Below are 20,139 nucleotides of genomic sequence, written 5' to 3' on the forward strand. Positions count from 1 at the left end.
CATTTCTGGTGGTACTTTTCAGAACAAAATGTTTAGGAAGGATTTACATGTTTTTAACAGTAAGAAGTAAACAACAGGTCACTAGCTACTCTACCACATCCCTGATCCGGACATCTATGCAAAGGATAATGAATTAAAATCCAACCTTACCCATTTAGGCATTTTCCCCCCATCTGGGTCATGATGATGGTATTGTAGAACAACAACGGTGACGACAACAGAAAGGCCAACAATAATCATAGTGCTGGCAAAATACTGAGCTGCAAAATAAACGGATAATTAGAGCAATATACTTTGGCTGATATTGCTTTGTAGCTATTACAAGGGGGGTTAATATTCATGCGTACGTAGAGTTAAGTTCTTCTTCCAGTGCAGGGATACACATGCTACTTTAGGTACTTGTGAAGGATTTCTCAAAAGCAGAAAGGGCAGCCGTTATTTTGAGAGGATAGCCAGCCTTTAGTACTTGTCTTTGTGCGACTGAGCACCTACCCTTTCTAAGCAACCTTGAAAAAAATTATTCTCTAATTTTCTTTCAGCAGTATTGTGGAGACTGGCTAGTACTTCTTTTGAAAAGTTTCTCTTTCTCTTTGAGCAACTACAATGGGAACATTTAATCATGTTTAGCTCTGTATTCCTAATGTCTGGCCAATTGTATCGAAACTGCAACTTCTTCCACAGAAATGTGACTCCCTTATACCTCCCCAAAATACACACAGGTTCTCTGTTTTGTTGGGAGCAGGGAGCACAGAAGCTGTATAGGGGATTGCACCCATCAGAGCCTCTCCTCAATTGGCAACATTTTTCTAATTCAATTGCAGTAGGCTGTTGTACAGGTTGTAATTTGCCTTACTGCTGGCCTTCACGCACAGTCACTGCACCTAATTTGACACAAAATAAAAGTGAATAAAAGCTGTAGTTAGCTTACCGATTAAGGGCACAGAATCAGATGTTGCTGGCATAATTTCAGCCACAAGTAACATGAAGACAGTGAGAGACAATAAAACTGTTATACCTGAAAGATAAAGATGAAATATGAAATTAGGTCAAGAGCTGGTAACTACAAGGCAGTGAGGAGCAGAAAATGAATCTGCAGGAGTGCTCTGTGCAAGATGCATTCCCACTGCTACCCTCACACCAGCACATCGGTGGTACTCCGGGCCCTTCTTGTACCACCTCCAGTTCGGGGCAGCAGTGCTGCCTAACTGGTACCGATGCTTGCACAGGCGTATGTATCTTTAGATCCTTGTAGCTGTCTACCTTTTAACACCATTTGCTAATTAACTGAGGAGGATCAAAGTAATTCTTGCTGCTTGTCTGCTTTAGAAACATGGTGTGATTTTGAGTATGTGAGCAGATGCCACTGGATTAATTGGCGTGGAAGCTATACGTGGTGTAATGCCTGATATTCCTGAAAAACAAATTAGCTCTCTTGGACAGACTTTGGCATCTTTGATATTAGCTGTTGGGCTCTGCATGTGGCTATGCCTAAGCAGTCTTGACTGCTGATTTCTAGAGTTTGACCTCTTTTGCTCAGTGATGGGTTCCCATCTTTCTGGAACAAGGCTTAGCTCTTTTCTCAGGAGTAGTCTTAAAAAATAAGGAGTCGTTGCCAGGTGGAAAAGGATTTAGGAGCAAAGAATTCATCTTAAAATATGGGGAGGGACTTCTTGATTAGGGAAGCTACTCCTCAATTAAACCATGTTCTGGAGAAATGTCAGTTTTGTTTCAGCTTTTAACAGCTATGTTCACTTAGCAGAAGCCAGTGCATTTGCCATTTTGTATGGGGCAAAAAGTTACGTTACATATTTAACCTCCATCTTAAGGATCAAGTACTTAAAGTCATCAGACTTATTTCACAAACAAATACTTCAGTTAAAATTCACTATAAAAATTACAATAGTAGCAGTTAGAATCAGTCTTTCTGAGAAGGCACCTTAGACTCTTAATACAGCTTGCTATTAAAAGGAAATATTAAGAAGAATTCCACGTTAAAGTGTTCAGATGCATATGTGTAAACTTAAACTTTACTCAGTGAATGTGGGATTTTTCTTCAGCAAATAAACATCAGAAAAATGAAGCCCTGCTTCTTAAGGAAGGCAGTCAGGGATTGCCGTACTTCTGCTTGGTTGGCTGGAATTTCTCCATTTCACAACTGCAGTGCACCCTACGCTGGCAGCGAGGGCTAATCATCACACAGCTTCAGCTCATGAGCCAGAACGGGGCGCACAGCCTGCTCCTCCCTGCCTGCTAAGACTGTTAAAAACTTTCAAAAGGACAAGTTTTTTTGGCTTGGTCATACTTACAATATCCTATTAAGGATTTACCTAGCGAGATCTTTTCTCCCGAGTCTGCTGGAAGCAGAAAAACTAACAAAGCAAGTGCTGATATGAGTACGCAAGGAATAAGAAGATTGAGTCCGTAATAGAGTGTCCTACGTCTCATCGTGACTGTGAATGTTACATCTGGGTAGGGTTCTTTACAGCATTCGTAAAAACTCTCTGTTCTCTTCCCAGGAACTCCTGTGTAGGAGAGAAAAGGAAGAAAACCAGAAATTAATGTGAATAAACGATATATTATGTTGTGATTATTTAAAAAAAGAAAAAGAGGATAAATGTAGTTTTCTAAGTTTTGCTACAGGTAAAACTACTTCTTTAAGCTTAATTCCCAATTAAGTAATTTTTGTCAGATAATAAAGGAAAATCAGATAAAAGGCACTGAATTCAAAGAGCAATTTTGTCACCTACATTTTCGGTTCATTGTCATCTTACATCTGTTCTCAGAGTTTCAAATGCCACTAGCTAGGTGATTTATTAATTTAATTCCTGTCTTCATTTCCCAGTCATCATCCCATCCATTTCAGCAGTGGAGATGAGGCTGCAAGTTCATAGTTTAAATAAGAAATCAAGAGCTTACCTACTAAATCCCACTCTCCATTTGAAATATAGCCAGAGATATCTGCTTCTTGCATCTGTAAGTCCAAGGACCAGCCTCCGTAAGTCCAGGACCCAAACTTCAGGTTACACTTCTGAACGTCAAACGGAAACCAGCGAACGTCTATGTAGCAAGAGCTTTTAAATATGCCTAGAGTGGATTTGAAACAAGAACACTTAATATACATGCTTGTTCCACTGAATCTCATGTACATTTTGTAACCAGACCTTGTTCTACGTTGTGCCCTCTGTTCTTCACTTGTAAAGCGTATTTAATCTCAGTTGTGTCTTGATGTGTAAATAGCAAAAGTCAATCACAGAAAAGGGAAGGAACTGCCCCACTAACGTACTGATGTTAGCAACTAGTTTTTGAACTGCATTTCCATTTCGGCGCATAGTGGGAGAACGTTTAGAGAAGAGCTCAGATTTCTAGATACTGCATTTCAGAAAGAAATGAAGCAGAATATGCAATCTGTTTCTCCTATTTCCTTTACTTTATTCAGTAATAAGAAAACCTGAAAGATTATTTGCCGTCTTATTAGATTTACATGATCTGGATTTCTTCAGGAAAGCTAGTTTCTTATTTTGCACTTGTTGAGTCAGGCCCTGTCATTTAGCAGCTTTCAGAATTGAACTGAAAAACCCCCATCAAGTGGAACATCTTCTGTCAGAAGAACAGCAGGCAAACCCCTGACATCCTCTGGGGATCTTCAGTGGAAAAACTAATTTGTCTGGAAAGCATTCGGCTCAGTTTCTAAAGTTCAGGTTCTAGGAAGAGTTAATTCTAAGAATTATGCTAATTGAGTTTGGGAACAGGAGCAGTTCTCCACTGCTGTACATCCAGAGTCAGTGATAGATTTCTGATCTCAAATAAATACGAAATACAGACTACTTTCCTTTCAGACTAAAAATTCTTTTGATGAAGCATCCAGTGAATCATTCCAAACAGAAGATACATCCAAGATGGTACTAAGCATCTTGTTGTAAAGTTAATGTAATAGCAGAAACAGTAAATTGATGAAATAAATTTTTATTAAGAAGCATTACCATGTCTTTAATAAACAATATATATTTATATTAAGGGCTTTTCTTTTTTTATCTTCCTTTATACTTCCACACTTGTAAAATAGTGCATTATGACAGAAGAATTTACATAATTGCAGTAAAAAATGTGTCTTGTATGGTGGTTTTCATACAAAAGTGGTAACCTTGTAATTCATTATGTGTCTAGGCTTAAATCTATCAGATGATGCTAGCTAGATAAATAAAATATCAGAGAATTTATGTCAAATTTGAAACAACACCATATGTAAGTAGTCTGAGTTATCAAAATCTCTGACATGAAAGCAGCCTACCTGGTGGCAGATATTGGCAGTGTCCTGAAGAATTGACCAAAACATTAGTGTGAAATGTAGCGTCAAATCTTTCATCAGCGCTAGAACAGGGAAGAAAGAAAATGGGTTATATGTTCTTTGACTGGCTGAAAAATATCTGAGACGATTCCGTTCTTCATAAAAGGATTATCTCTCCCCAAAAACCTGACAGCTTTTCTCCTGTCATCAGTTTTCTGTGGCCTGATGCTACTGGATTTGCTCCTGATGAACAACTGTAAGTGAAGGTGAGCCACCTCATTCTCACTCCTCCCCTACCCCACTGTATTCATCACAGCACCTTGGCTCCACTGATTGCCATTTGCAGTGTAAGTTCTTTTAAAGATCTTCTCAAGCCGCTGTACAGGGAAGTCTGCTCTCTTGCTGTCTGCATGAACAGCAGCTAATCAATACTGAGGAGACGGATACGTTTAATGTTTAATGCAGCTCCAGCCTTCAACAGCTGCTTCAGAACCCACAAACTGGGGTCAGCAAGAGAAAGAAACCCTATTAGAGGTGTCAGTGTAGCGGTGGTGGCCAGGACCACCCTGACGTGCCGTTCTCACAAGTTTCTAGAAAAGAATCATAATGTTACTTGGGGAGAGCTTCAAATTATGAATTGGCAGCCCCTGCCAAGCAATATCTCAACTACATCTGACACTATGACCCAGGAATTTACTAGGCATTAACATTTTAAGAACTTCTAGATGGGAAACAACCGATTTTCAATGACAAAATAAAGACTCTTTCCTATGAAAAGTTTAGTAAGTTTGCTGACCTAAATAACTCTGTAAGAAATGTTTAGATTCACTCATACAGTATTGTGCCCTACTTCACCATTCCCACTTACTACTGCAGGTTTCTGTGGAAAGGTATTTCAGATTCTGATCTATACATCCTTTAAAGTTTGGGACCTAGGTATTCAAGAAATGGCCACAATTATTGGAATGGGTGCCTAGATGAAACTGCACAGAATGTACTGGGAAGGTACTAGCAGTGAATGATCTTCGCATCTCAAAATTATTTCGGGAGCTGCTGTGCTGTCTGACAGCTGTTGGCCCTGATTACAGAGATAGGCTCCTTTCTTGGGCGTTCGCTTGTGCAGGGGATAAGCCAAATGAGAGAGAAGCCACTATCCTTTGTGGTACTGTTTGTAGTGTCCAAAGGGTCACCTTGTGGGGACGGGCTGGCACACAAGGCACGTACAGTGCCAGCTGCCTCCGGGCAGGGCAAAGGAGGTCCTGCTGCAGTCTGTTCTGTCCTTGAGCTAAAAACCTGCGTTGTGTCCAAGATGGTTTGAACACAACAAGTCTCTGATGTCTCTTTGCCTATTAGTGGCTTCGTATCTCATAATTTTCTAATCACCTTCTAAAACATCAGATGGGGAGAAAGTGAAATATTCATAATGCCAGCAGAAAAGTGATCAAGGAACCTAGGTTTCATTGCCATGTGGCTTTGCCTTTCATGAGATATATTCTTAAAAGAAGACTCAGACTCAAATATGAAATTCTTTTTCTACATTGTGCTTCTACTTGTTTTTTGAAATGCAGTGCTTCCATTGTCCTTGTTACCCTTCTCATTCTATCATGTGCTTCAGCTGCAGTTAGCATGTGTGCATTAATATTACTAATTTCTAAACAAATTACCCTTTCATTTTAGATATACTTACTTAAATATTGAAGCACCTCAGACACTGAAAGTCTCTCTCAGGTATGTGACACATGTGAGGAAGAACACTGTGCTAATTCATTCTTTTGGAACCCTCTAGCCTGCTGTTGGAGTGCCAGCTTAATGGCACACACAGCGTGTCATTCAGCAGAAGCACAGAAATGAATGTGTGATTTGTCGGATTCTCCCAGGAACGCTGTCATTTACGGAATCAAGGTAGCTAGGAATAAATGCTCAAGAGAACAAATTTGCATTGAAAAATACATTAAGCAAGATGAATGTTGCAAAAATACCTGTCCAGTTTGCATGCTGCTCCATTTGTGTACAGAGCATTTGAAAGGTTTTTTAGGCTGGTGTATGGACAAGTAAAGTGCTAACTGCCGTGCTTAAACCGGAAACAAGAAGTAATCTTGACCGGCGGTCACCGTAAGTCTGGTGAACTCTAGCAGAGATCACCTCACACCATTTGGTATTTATCGTACCTGTGAGAGGCACTGCGGCGCGCGGTAAGCCAAGCAGGGACGCAGGCCCTAGAGAGAAGTCCTGAATGGCTGACAAATGCTGTCACTGGCTGCTGTTGTCACACTGTCACAATTCAGCAGCACCTGTGACAGTGATGGGGATCATAACAGCGATCCTCAGTGGCAAAAGGGAGCACAACTGCAGCTGACATATTGGGTACAGCTATTCTCTAGGTCTTGATGCCACAAAAAGCAGCTCCTGAAGTGGGGAGGGGAGTCAGGCTGGCAAACACAGCAGGGTTCTCTTCTTAGTAGACATATGGCAGAGAAAGAGAGGAAAAACGCCATCAGGAAGACAAACGGTTCATGTCATCTGCACGGGCAAAAAAATCACAACGTACCCTGGCTGCTACAAAACAGCCAGTCAACGTGTAGAAAGCACATGTTTCCAGTACCTGGGCAACAGCACACGGGCCCACACCTACTGCAGAAAACGGGAAGGTGTTAAAGAGCAGACAGCTCTCAGTGCTGTAGCTTTTCAAACTAAAAAAGTGCAACACACCATTTAACGATGCAGCCAAAGAATCTCTCAGTGTCAGCCAAAGGTTCTGCAGTGGGTTGATGGCAATCTGAACAGATAGTTTGAAGAGGAGAGCAGCAAATATTCTAGCTATTTTTATAGCAAGAAGAAAGAGTGACACTAAAACTGGCCATGGAAAAATGCAAACATACTTCCTGGCCTTTACCTGTCATCCCTCCAGTGACACCCAGACTAAAACTGGACAAGCAGTCCAAAGTCAGATTTGAATTCACCAGTAAACATTTAGACCAAACAAATAAGTTAAGAGGAAATTATCACTACCTATGCCATTAAACACAGCCAGAAAAGTGTAGTTTTCTAATCATCCCACAAAACCTGACTAGAATGGGTGGTAGGGAGGATGTTGTTTATGAAGTATTTGCAAATATGACCTTCTGTTGTGTGAGCAGGAGACTGGTAATTTTCCACTATTCCAGAAACCTGGGAAGTTTTGGGAAAGTATTTCAAAACCTAGGTATTTTGATTAGCTTATTGCGTCATTTGCCTGGCCTTATCTTTGCGATTGGACACGCTGCAAAATAATCTCATCCAGGCCCCCTTTCGCATGAGAGGTTGGAGCAGCTGGTCTTTCAAGGTCCCTTCCCACCTGGGCTACCTGTGACTCTATAATTCTGTGATCTTCTCTCCTTCCCCACATGAAAAAAAGCATGTCTACCTGTTATAGAGAAGAATATCTGGCTTCCAGATGAGTCCATCAGGGAAGCGGACGTTCTTCACTCCCGGGTAGTCAGACACGTTCCACTGTAGATAATGGTCTGTCCAGGACTAAGACATACACACAAGAAGTAAGTTAGGTCTTCTCCTCCACTGCTTTACTGGGGTTCTCTCAGACTGGATAGCCTGAAACCATTGGTGTTCTCTTGTTAAAGCAATACTGTTTAGCTGCAGGCAGTGAAATGTTTGCAAAGGGGGAATCAGGCCACCTAGAGCTCAATGGAAAGCAGAAAAATCTCATTTTCAATTCACACTGGAATGCATGTAACGGCCTATAAAGTAAGATCTGGGGTGCTTGTGGTTTAGTGTTTGTGCTCAGGTGCCAATTTGGGACAGAACAGATTTTCTTTTACAATTCCTGCATTAACTTCAATTTTGCTTATCTTCATGGAAAACTTTGTTTTCTGTTGGAAATTCTCAGGTTGCAATAACTTGAGTATAGACGTGAGGCAGAACAGCCAACAGTCACTGCTGACAGGGAAAACGGAGATGGCAGAGCGGTTAAACTGGCATAGAAGGTCTGAGCCCTGAAGTTAGGCAGCCGCGGGGGCGGATGCTCAGCAGCTTCGTTCCTGGCTGGTGCTTGCTGCACTGGAGGCATTCGCCCGGGGCGATCCCTGCTCCCTTCAACCCGTCCTTGGCTGCCAGCGCGGGCAGGGAGCCTGTGGTGGTCAAACCAAGAGGGGTCTGATCTGTGTTTAGCGCTGCTGCATCCCAGAGACTCTCAGTAAAACACGTGGCCGTGCACGGTCATGACCAAAAGCTCTGCCCCAAAGCGCAGGCAGCCGCGTACCGTGGCAGCGCTAGCAAGCTGGTTACCTCCCTGTCTCCTGAGAAACACCAGCATGAGCTGCTGTGTTTTCCTGAAACCAAGGCTGCACTTCACCCCTTACTAAGCAGGTGCCTTGTCAGGATACAAGGGTGGTTACTGTTACACACAGAAGGTATAAATAAGAAATAAAGTTCATTTTGTTTCACTTTTTTTTTCCTTATAATTTCTGTGCTTCACTATACCGTGCCTCTCTATCCCCATATTATGTTATTTACATTAATTTCACATAGCTGTAGGCATCACGTAACTTATAGTGAAAGCTCCTCCAGATCTGCAGTGCTGTTGCAAAGCCAACTGTTTGTCTTTTAAATGTAAGCTTTGAAATGGGTGAGTAAATGTAAATACTTACCCCTCCCACAATCTAGTGGCCCTTGTCAAAGTCTTCGACAGACACTAAGGTCAGAAGACATTTCCAGTGGGTACTGTGGGGGTGATGATACTGACCATTCTCATGGGGGATGCACAGCAAATTGTTCTGTAGAATTCCTTGCGTTCCTGTCACAGGCAAGGTGCAGTTTGATACACCGGACAGGTCCCCTGTTAGCCTCACGCTGCAGGGATGCAAGTTCATTCTGTACCTCTAGGACAGTGTGTGTAAGGAACCGTTGTGCTGTACGCAACACATCTAATAGTATACGTCACACATCTCTCGTAAAGCTTTTACCATATGGTTTCTTGGTCTGTGCTTCCATATTTATCTCATTCATTTCTTACTATGAATTTGGAGTGCCTTGTCACCTGGACAAATGATCCGAGTTGTGCATGGCTTTTTCCTTTTGCTTTACAGATAACAGTTTTTTACAGAAATCTTAAATCAGAATATCTGATCGGTTCTGTTTGTAGGTTCTTCTTTTCACTGCCTGCTCCGTTCACAGTTCTCTAATTACACCATGTGTATTGCTCACACTTATCTACACACAGCTTCTATAAGCTGATCAACTGCTTCTCGTCCTTTTTTTTCAGGAATTATACATCCATTTTCACGGTAAATTGTTTTACATGAGCTTTCTGATAGACTGTCACTGTATTTTTACTACTTCATCATTTTGGAATGTAGAAATACTGAGATCCTCACGATAGCTCTATTTTGTATGAAGTCCAGCAAGGTAAACAAATAGGATGAGTGGTTCTGAGGCATTTAAACCTGTGGGCCCTCGCTGGCTTTAGGCGACTCGTTCTCAGGAGCTGGCAGGACAGGTCACTTCCTGCGGGCAGGGCGTACACACGCCATGAAGAGTCGCTACATTTTTGTAGTAATCAAGTCATCTGCTCATTGCAGTCTAAACACCACCCGCATACAAGATGTGCTAGGGTGAATAAATCAAAAGAAATACAGAATATATAAAATAATCAGGAATTTCCGGGGGGGGGGAATTAATCTCAAAAAGGATAAGGATGGTGTGGGATAAAAGAGAAGGAAAATAAGTGATAGCTTCTTGAGTATGAATTGTCATGTTTTCCTGGTAAGAAATCATAGCAACTGTTGTTATTGCAGCTCAAAGCCAGAAACATACTGTATTTGATAGTTTTAATCTTGCTGTACAAGAAGCCTGTAAAATAACAAGCTGAATCCTTCTTCCACGTCAACTTTTCTTTGTGAATCAATGCAATAGCCATGCTGTCCTTTGTAGGTCATCAAGATGTCCTTCATTTGTTTCCTAAGGCCTAGCACAGTGCAAGAGACGTGCTTTATAAAAAATGTGACAGTAAAAGAAAAGAGAATACATTTAAACTGAATGAGCTGGTTAGAGAAACTGAAAGGGGTAAAGTTTCTGTGGAAGCAGCATGCTTATCTTGAATAAGTAAACCTTTACTTAACCCAAACAGTTCTGTTTCTGTAATACAGATGGGAATTAATGGAATTAAAATAATTAAATTTGGAGAAGTAATATAAAAAACCTCTCATGTTCACGGTTCACTTCTAGTGATCACCTATGTTTAAACAACAACATTTTGAACAACATGGGAACAGCATGGCCATTTTAATTAAAATCCTCTTGCAGTTTCTCACGGAGATAGATGCAAAGCAAGCAGGATGGCAGAGACGTTCATGAGGACGCCAGCAGCAGCTCTCAGGAGATAATGAACCTCTCTGGAACAGATTTTCCCCTGTATCAGAACCATCTGGTGGTTTTCGAGCGCTGATCAGAACAGCTAGTACAGATGAAATGCATTTCTTGCAGGTATGGTTCTCTTTCACAATCAAATGATTTCCCGCAACATGATGGGTTTGTTGAAATGGGAGATAAGGACTTGCGCCTACTGTTATTCTCCCTGGGACTCTTAGTACAGCGGTATCTTACGATGATCAAGAGTTTCGCGTGACTAAATCAACTACCAAGTTTTCAGAAATACCTGAAATGACATCAAGACTTAAACCTCAGCCTTACACTTTCCATTCAGCTTAGCTTTGTCCACTATCTAGCAACACACGGAACAAAATCTTGAAAGTTTCCTAAAATTCAAACCCCTCAGCAGATTAAACTCAAAGACCAAAGGGGAAAAAACATACTTTGTTTCAAAACTCACCATTTGTAGCCAGATGTTTGTTGTTAATACTTGATTCTTTTCATCCTGAGAGGAAGGAAAAGGAGAGAGAGAAGAAAAAACAAAACCACAGCTTAGTGCCATACACTTAAAACAACAGCGGTAAATGGATTTGATTATTATGAAATAGCCCATTGTACTGAGGTACCTTCTAAAGCAAAAGGAATTATTGCCTCAAACTCACTGCAACAGAAGTTTTCCCAGCTCCTTTTAAATGTATTTCATATTACTGCAGTCAGTCAACTTGTTTCCTGAGAGTATCCTCCTGCCAGACTCCTCCCTGGGGCTCGCTTGTTAATGAAGAACGCCAAAAGGCAAAGCAGATTGTAGTAGGGGTGGCCTGAATCACCTTTCTCAGGAGCAGCCCTCTCACTGATTGACCTTCCACACCAGACATAGGCAGATAATAGAAAAAACAGTGAACAAAAAGTGTGACTAAGCCGGGATGATGTGCGTTGGGGCCGCTTTGAGTAGCTTCCTCACAGGCAGGCAGCAGCAGGGCAGAACATTATCATTCTGCCAAGCAGTTCCAATTTGAAGGCCTTCCCCGGAGTCAAAGCTTCATTTCCAGTCGAAGGAAGTGTCACGGCAAGTTCCAGTCACCCGTACAGCAGCAACTGGCAGAGCTGCTCGTACATCTAGACCTCTACACTTAAATCTGTCACTCCTGAACTTCTTGTTCCTAAATGCCAAAAAAATGGCCCCCAAAAAAGTTTAATCACATTTCATACAAAAAAAAAAAAGCTTTATTTTTTTTATAATACTCTTTACTCTTTTGCTGTTGTCTGGTGGACTTTTAACTGAACAAAAGTCTTGGGAGACCTTTAATTGAAGCCATTTTAGAGCAGCACAACAGTAAAAAAGTTATCCAGCAGGTAAAATCAAACACAGTGCAAGGGACAGTGGTATTTTAAAGCAGGTGAAGCCTGTTGAGGAGCAGCATCAGCAAATGTATGCCAGTGGTCATGTATAATCGCGACTACATGTACAACATACAGACAAAAAGATTTTAGGTAAAGAGTGGTGAATAAAGTCCGCCCTCAAATGCACATTTCTACCTCCATTTAAAATGCAGAGTAAAATGAAAAAAATAAGGAAGCACAGACCATAGTGGCAATTCAGCACTTTTCTTCTCTATTTTCTGCTTCATCACCCGCATGAACCTTACTTTTTCAGAACTATCTCCAGTGAACAACTCATTTAAACGGCATCCTGGGGAACCAGGTCTCTTTAACCCTTCGGTTTCAGGAATACTTTATTAACCTGCATTGAATCAGCATGCTGAAGATGTCGGCTAGACAGAGCAGTAATTAGTTTGCAACAGCAGCTGTTATTCTCTAATCAAACATTACTTTGGTGCCTCTCTCAACAACCTGCTCATAGTGTTACAGCACAACTGAACTGGTTTGCACGGGATCTGTAATTCATGAATGAAGAAACAATCCTTACGAGATCATTCATATCTAAACTAAAGTTTACGGCCAAGTGTTGCAAACTAAGGACATGTGAAACCTATATATGTTTCTGTTCATCACAGCCATATTCAGGTCAGATGTAAATACCACCAATGAGAACTTATCATTAAAAGTTTGGTAACATCTTCTCAGGGCTCTGTGTGCTGTCCCAGATGAACATAACAAGTTCCTGTAATGCAGTGTCCCACCTATGGCACTTGAGCAAAGCCAGGAGCACCACTGCTGTGTGGTTTCTCCGCAGGGCAGATGCAGTTGTGTTGCTTTCCGCAGGTGCTAACTGGCTACTCAAAGGTGCGGAGCAATTCAGAATCCATTACGTTGTGGGAGGCTCGTTTCAGGACTATTCGCTGAATGGTGTCTACTCTTGCATGGTTAAATGCTGAGTTAAATTCACATTTTATTCCCAGTGTGATCTCTTTCTACGCATGAATGGGCCCAGCCTTAGATTAGTGAAGTTTCAAAAATTCCCTTTTCAGTAGCAGCAAAAGGTTGTACTGGAGCTGGCGCGCTGCTGATGCTTAAACTAATGATAGGCCACGGGGATTTAATTTGAAGCCCTGAGCCCACAGCAGAGGCAGATGAACTGTTTGAGGAGTACCAGAAAGGAGCTCTACCATCAACCAGCACACATCACAGCACCAGGCTGGAGAGCCACCACCGAGCAGTCACACTAGCAGAGCTGAGGGGCTAGCAGTAGACTGCTAATGGTCCAGCTGCCTGCCACCCTGCTGGCTTTGCCCGCAGGAGGCTCTGCAGATGTCTCCTGAAAGCCCAGAGTGACTCTGAAGAGGGATCTCCTGAGAGCATTAACTCGTACAGTGAAGACAAGCCCTCAGTGACGATGGACCATGCTGTTTTCCTGGTGTTTCTGTCTGTTATTTTAAGCATTTAGGGCCTCAGAGAGTCTATTTGAACAAACTAACTCGCACTTGGATCACTATATTTAAGGTTCCATCAGTGTTTGAATCGTAAATCCCATCATTGCTCCTCAACTATAAAAACTTTGCTGCGTGCTGAGACTGGTGGGTTTTTTTAGTGTTTATTGGAGCAAATGGCTTCTGACGTTTTAGTCATTATTGGATTGACTCACCCATCACTCTGACTTTAGAGGGTTTGTCCCTCTCAGTGGCCCCAAGTGAAGCTGGTGAAAGGCAGGGCAGGAGACATCCTGCAGGGTTTCTCCCAGCTAGGGGAGTTTTTTAGACACTGCTTAAAAAGCTTTACAGCAAACTGCGTTAACACTGTTTATCATCAGAGCTGTGCAGTACTTCCCCCTAAAGTGACGGGCGGGCTTGAAATGCTTTGTAGGACTTCACCAGTTTTTGTCACTTTGCAATATTTTGTGAACACTTACCTACAGAAAAAGTGTTGAACACAAAAGCAAGGCAGTTCCTCTTACAAATCCCTTCTACTATAAAGGAGCAAAGAAAAGGGACTTTATAGAATCATAAGGTTGGAAAAGACCTCTAGAATCATCAAGTCCAACCATCAACCCAACACCACCTGTCCACTAAACCATGTCCTGGAATGCCATGTCTACACGTTCTTTGAACACCTCCAGGGATAGTGACTCCATCACTTTCCTGAGCAGCATGGTCCAGTGCATGACCACTCCTTCAGTAAAGAAGTGCTTCCTAATCTCCAACCTTGTCATCCCAATGGTCTTCCCCACACCAGCTACTTTTGGTTACTTGCTGCTCAGGTAGTGCTGGCCAAGCAGTGCAGCTAATGAAGGTAGGTTCCACGCGCACCGTGGGAGGTGAGCACTTTGGTCTACTTGGTTCGTAACTGTAGGCATCACCTGTGAGGGCAGGTGGCACATTGCTGCTGGGCTGCGTACCGCATTATTTTATGGCAGCGTAGTTAATGAAGGGAAAGTAGCTGACATCAGGAAGACTTGAATGATTCTTCCTTCATTTCTGAAGGCAGAGGTAACAATTTCTGGAAGTCTTTGAAGCGAATTGCACTGTCTCCATTCTTCCAGTTCCCATCTCTGGTTTTGTCTGTCTTTTCTATTTAAAATGTCTATCAGACTGATCACCTTTGGAAACACAGTATCAGATTCCCACATTCTCCTTCCCTTACCCTGTGTTCCACGGAATCCATAAAAGAAATTAGGGAAATTTGACCATACTTTGTGAAGGGCATTAGCCTGGACGTTACAGACTTTGTAAGGAACATTATCTGTTGACTTTCAAAGGGATGTCAGCACATCTAGTATCCACACTAGGAAAGCTATGCAGCAAAAAGAACAGGGAAAAAGAAGTAAAATAAGCCTGCATGCCTACAGACTGGCATGCAGTGATGTGCAGCACCTAGCAAGGAACACATACTTCCCGGAAGACTTGCATAAAGTTATGTCCTGACTAAAACCTATCAGCTGTAATTCTTGCACTTCAAATCCAGATTATTTATTTTTACATGGTTGCATCTCACCTAAATTAAAGAAAAAGTAATGCCTCTGAACTGGGCTTCAGTTACTATGAACCTTAATAAAATAGTTTGTAGAAACATTTTAAGACAACTCTTGTTATAGCAATAACCTGATTGGTACCTCCTAACAAGACTGACGTTAATAATTGTTGTCTGAAGTTAAAAATGGGCTGGCAGCCAGTGAGAGACACGTAAAGCACTCCCTATATAGATTTTCACTTTTGTTTGCTTGAGTGTCATCCTGTTGAGGTTAATCAGTTCATTAGCTCTTATCTCATTGTCTCAGCACTTACTCATTAAACCTTCTCAATATCTTCTGATCCACAATGTAAAATTACTTCCACCTATTAATGGTTTTTTCCCCACACGATTTAAAACGCTGTTGTGTTTAATTTTTGCTTCACACAGCTTGGGGTTTTCTTCCTCTTCCTTTTTAGGGTCCTTCACTGAGCTCACTAAACTGCATAAAGTGAAAAAGCCTGAATTCTTACAGGATTAGTACTGAGGGAATGGGCTGGGGGGTGAGTTACACACCCATAAAATGGCCAGTTGGCTGAGGCTACAGCCATACTTTAGGCAGCGTAGTGATAGGATGAATCTGACCTCCTCGAAACTTATGGAGAGTAGTGAAGGGGCTGGACTTCTCTGTTCCTGCCTGTTGTGCTGGTCCACACCAGCACCCCATGTGCCCAGCCTCCAGGAGAGGCCAGAGCAGCACGTGGACCAGCTTCACCCACCTGAAGCCCATCTGAGACCACCACAATGATCTCTTGTTCTTTACAACACTAAGTCAACATGGAGGACCGCTGGAATTATCCTCTCCTCATGTGCGAAGGTTAACGCTAAACTTTTGTATTAAAGGTGGCTCAAGACTTCTTAGGGGTGCAAGCCAAATTGAGTTTTGCTACCCCAGGGCTGCGGATAAAAATCAGTTACTTAAAAACGCCGGCCTGATGCTTCTGCAAGGACACCGAAATGAAAACTGCAGCTGCTTGCCAAGGACTACCTCTGGTCATCCAGAGGTGGGGGCTACAGGTGCAGCAAGTCTTGAAGAACGTAGCAGAGGGTGCAGAGTCGGGCTGCCCCGAAATGGGTGCACGCTCATGGCCCCTGAAGCCTAGGGCATCACCTACACTGCCCCTCCCAAAAGGCAAGATTAATTAAAATGCAAATTTGGCTGGAATTCAGGAATATTTTAGGGTTTTTTTTCATAGGAATAAAAAGCTACACAGAGAGTTGGCAAGGAGAAACAGGTTTTTAGGCAACATAAAGATGACAAAAAAGGCAGTGTACAGGATTTGTGAGATGAAAGAGGTTTGAACTCCTGATGCCTCTTCCCCACCTGACCTCCCTCCCTTTCAGCACAACAGGAACAGATTTGTGCAATTACCCTTCACTTCTCCCGCACTCAGCAATATCCCTTTCTATCAGAGTAAAGCGGGTTTGGCTTGGCCTACAGCACATATTTCCAATTATGCAAAAAATGCTACGTAAACAAGCACTAACAATGCAAAAATAATATTAATAATATTCCATGGTCCAGCATGGGAGGCTCAACACCAGGACAGGCCACGGAATGTTTCTGATTTCTTGAAAATAGGTTCAAAAAGTGCAAAAGATTCCATAAAATGTCAGAAGTGGAAAATACAAATTTTCACTCTTTCACTGCATTTTTCTCGAGGCCACTTCAAACTTAAACACACGTTTATATTTGGTGTTCTGAATCTTGCCATATCAGTGAGATATTTATATAAAAACAGAGCTCTCACATCTGCGACGTCATCTTGTTGTGGTACAGCCTACTGCTGGAAAGCAGCACTCCTTCAAAATTACAGCAACAGTGACTTTGTAAACTGTTGCGAGCCGTTTCCACAGAGTTTAAGATGATGTGTTTTCCTGCACGGCCCGTCAGCATGGTGTGCCAGTTCCGCGTGACGTGGCCTTGGGCTTGTGCTCGCCTTGGGCCAGCTGCCTTTACGTCAGCTGCTCGCTTGCCCTGGTTCTGTTGGTGCTAAAAACCTCCTGAAAGTTGGTCTTCATGATTTTATACTCCGTGCTGCTAGTGACCGTAGCGAAAGCTGAAGGCATTTAGGACATGACCCTTTCTTCTCTTCCCCATTCCACTTCAGCGCTAAATTCAGCCCCGAGGCACCTTCACTGCTGGGGTGACTTTCTCACCTCCCAGCTCAGACTCTCCGCTCTTTCAGACCTTGAGGGAAAGGTATTGCAGCTGTGCTTGGGATTTAGAGAAATATCTCCTGAGCATTTAGGTGAGTTTTGCAGTTAAATCTCTGAAATCCAGCCTGCAAATGTCTTCCTTACTCAGTGTGCTTGTTGGTCTTGGATTTAATTTCTTCTGGCTTTTTTTTAATCAAAGAAAGAATTAAAACCTTAAGGCAAACCAAAATGTGAGTAGTTAATTAAAGTGAAATTTGAAAAGCAAACTCCTTTCCTCTTGAGCTCTTAGGTTTATTAGATTTGTGATGGATGGCATATGAACTGCTCTTCATACTCTCTACACGCGTGAAATAGAGAGCTGCTCTGCAGAATCCCTCCTGACTGGGGAAAGTGGCGTTTTGTTGCTGGAGATCACACAGACTGGCACAGACTGCTGCTGCTATCCATTTTTATTTTTTAAGAAGGCTGACGTTGGACTGTAAATTCGAAGAGGAGCAAGGCAATAAATGGCTACTCCAGGACTAATGGAAATGCTTAGAGTTATACGGGAAACAGGCACCTTCCCTGCACGGAGACCCCCTCCTCCCTCCCCTCTCCTCACTCCCGCTTTCACTTGTGATACAGTGAGTAAAGTTCATTGCAGCCCCCTACATCTCAAGGCAGGAACAATGCAGGGCAAACCTTTCGCATATTCCCAACACAACCTGCTGCCCGAAGCACTGTCCGTAATCTTGAAGGGCAGCGTGGCGTACCAATTCCAGATGTAGGGACAGTTCCTCCGTGTCCTGTTTGAATTAAAAAATCTGCCTCTTCGCATCACGAGAAGGGTGCAGCAGAACTGAAGGAGAAGGCACACGAGAATGTACCGCTGAAAAGGAGAGGGCAGCTGAGGAGTATTTGGGAAAGGGCTGAATTATCCATGCGAAGCGTTCGGGCTAATGACTGGTGTGTCTATCAGCCCAGTTTCAGAGACAAATTTATAAATATTTGTGGGGGAGGGCCACTGTTAATCCAGTGACGTTTCCTGCGCAAGAAAGGTGGGATTAAGGTCTGACTCCACTCTCATTCTAGTTACATATTGTTTGTGTTTTGGGTTAGAACCATCACCTACATTCAGTGACTCCTCTCTCTGGGGGATCACCCTTTGTACAAATGAAGGAGTGGGCCACGCTCACTAGAAATAATGCTGGATAAACCCGACATTCCAGCTCAAGCCACCTCTCTTTAGCAGCCAGAGCCTGTGCCAGCCGGACCTCAGCCTGCTCTTACTTCAGTTCTGTGCAGCTTCTCGCCTTCCAATTACAACCTGTCTCCATCAGTGTTTATTGATCAGAATGTATCATTCAGAGTTCAAGATGCGGAAGATGTATTTCAAAGCAGTATTTCCCTAGGTCATTTTCCTCTGAAAGGCACGCATCCAGGCTGGCCGATGGCCTGTTCCGTGTGGAATGCCATTTTCCTGACGAACGGGGCTGCGGAGTGCAGCAGGGCCAGCAGCATGTGAAGCTAGCCAGCGGTGCTGTCCTGCGCCTGACTTGTGGGAATCACTCTTACGGCATAGGATACTGAGTATTTGTAGAGCATTTTCCTGCTGTGACAGTTTGTATGTGTCCCTTCCATCAGGAACATGTGAAATTGTTCAGACTACTTATTATCCTTCGGAGGCTTTTAAGTGAATTATTATAAATGTGATTAAATGAGTAGAAAATCAACAAACGCTTTTTAAAAAATGACTTTGTAAATCTTCCTTCTAACCCACAAGCACATTAATTTCAGCAAATTAAACACAAGGAAAATGGTGCCTAGCTACAAATAACAATGCATCAGTGCCAAATGAATACTTTAGAGCACCGTTACGAAAGTATTAGCCAGCATTACAGATTTCAGCACTGCTATAAATACCCTCAGCAGCGCAGCCTTTGCACAGTCACACAGCTCAGCGTGTAGCGGCTTAGACTGCCACATCTGCTGACATTCGTTCCAGATGTTTGTGTGCAGTAACAAGGACAAGCAGAAGAGACAGGCTGAGGAAATAACAGAAGTAACAGGCAGAAATAACGCAGAGTGTTACCATGAAGGGAAAGCAGCATCTGCTGTCGGGTGCAGAGGGGTCCTGGGGTGGGATATGCAGAGGTGCAGGCTTTAGCTGTGGTGATCCCGTTACGGTGAGCTCCTGGTTTCATGTAGGGGAAACTTACAGCAGGATGGTCTGTAAGTCACAGGGCAGCACTGGTGAGAAACAGCAGCCGGGGGGAAGGGAATGGGAGGGGAGGAAAGGAAGTCTCCTGGTGTGAGTGGTGGAAAGATGCCCTGAGCACTGGACTAGCTACAGTTCTGGTCTGTGTTTAACACCCAAGCCAGCAGATATTTAATACACAGTTTGCTGTGAGCTTACCCACAGTTACAGTTCAAACCTAGTGACTGCAGAGCTTGACCTGTGTGCAAGTCTGAAAAAAATGGGGATTTTCAGGTATGTGTTCTGTGTGGGTACTGAAGCCTGGCGTTCACCTGTCCCATGCACAGTGCAGGTGCACAAGGAGAGAAACAAAGCAGTGAGGAACTAAACCTGGGTACAACTGACAAGTGTGCTTCTGCTTGTAGCTAAAGTTCTGTGAAAGTTTTAATGTTTCTAGAGTTAAAATGCTGAAATGGTACTTAAGCATTCTGTGATGCTGGGATAGGAGGAGATGCTCATGTTTTACTTTTTGAATATCTTAATTTTTTTCTTTAAAATAAAAATTAGAAAATCATTTGACTTTTATCTGGGTTAAGGTTGAGTTTGGAGTGTGAGGCGAGGAGTCTGATTGCTTTGCTTAACTGAATTCAGGTGAAATCCTAAGGAGGCAGTTGATTGGGTTTGTGGGTTTTTTGTTTAAATTGCACCATGTGTGCTCTGTTTTGCAAGTCTGAAAACCTTCAGTGGTTTC

General features: G+C 42.7%; 1 protein-coding gene across 1 annotated transcript in view; it reads right to left on the bottom strand.

The window, feature by feature from the left end:
• Positions 1–20,139, bottom strand: part of CHRFAM7A (CHRNA7 (exons 5-10) and FAM7A (exons A-E) fusion) — a 40,473-nt gene that overhangs the window by 5,887 nt on the left and 14,447 nt on the right. Inside the window, exons 3-9 of the mRNA XM_086757136.1 lie at positions 11,109–11,153; positions 7,689–7,798; positions 4,289–4,368; positions 2,917–3,084; positions 2,328–2,522; positions 929–1,015; positions 151–260 (exon numbers count right to left, since the gene is read on the bottom strand). Coding sequence (XP_086613262.1) covers positions 151–260; positions 929–1,015; positions 2,328–2,522; positions 2,917–3,084; positions 4,289–4,368; positions 7,689–7,798; positions 11,109–11,153 — 795 coding nt within the window. The remainder of the gene's footprint in view (positions 1–150; positions 261–928; positions 1,016–2,327; positions 2,523–2,916; positions 3,085–4,288; positions 4,369–7,688; positions 7,799–11,108; positions 11,154–20,139) is intronic.

This window comes from Chlamydotis macqueenii, chromosome 12, assembly GCF_036417535.1.
Source record: "Chlamydotis macqueenii isolate bChlMac1 chromosome 12, bChlMac1.mat, whole genome shotgun sequence".
In the NCBI taxonomy this organism is placed as follows: Eukaryota; Metazoa; Chordata; class Aves; order Otidiformes; family Otididae; genus Chlamydotis; species Chlamydotis macqueenii.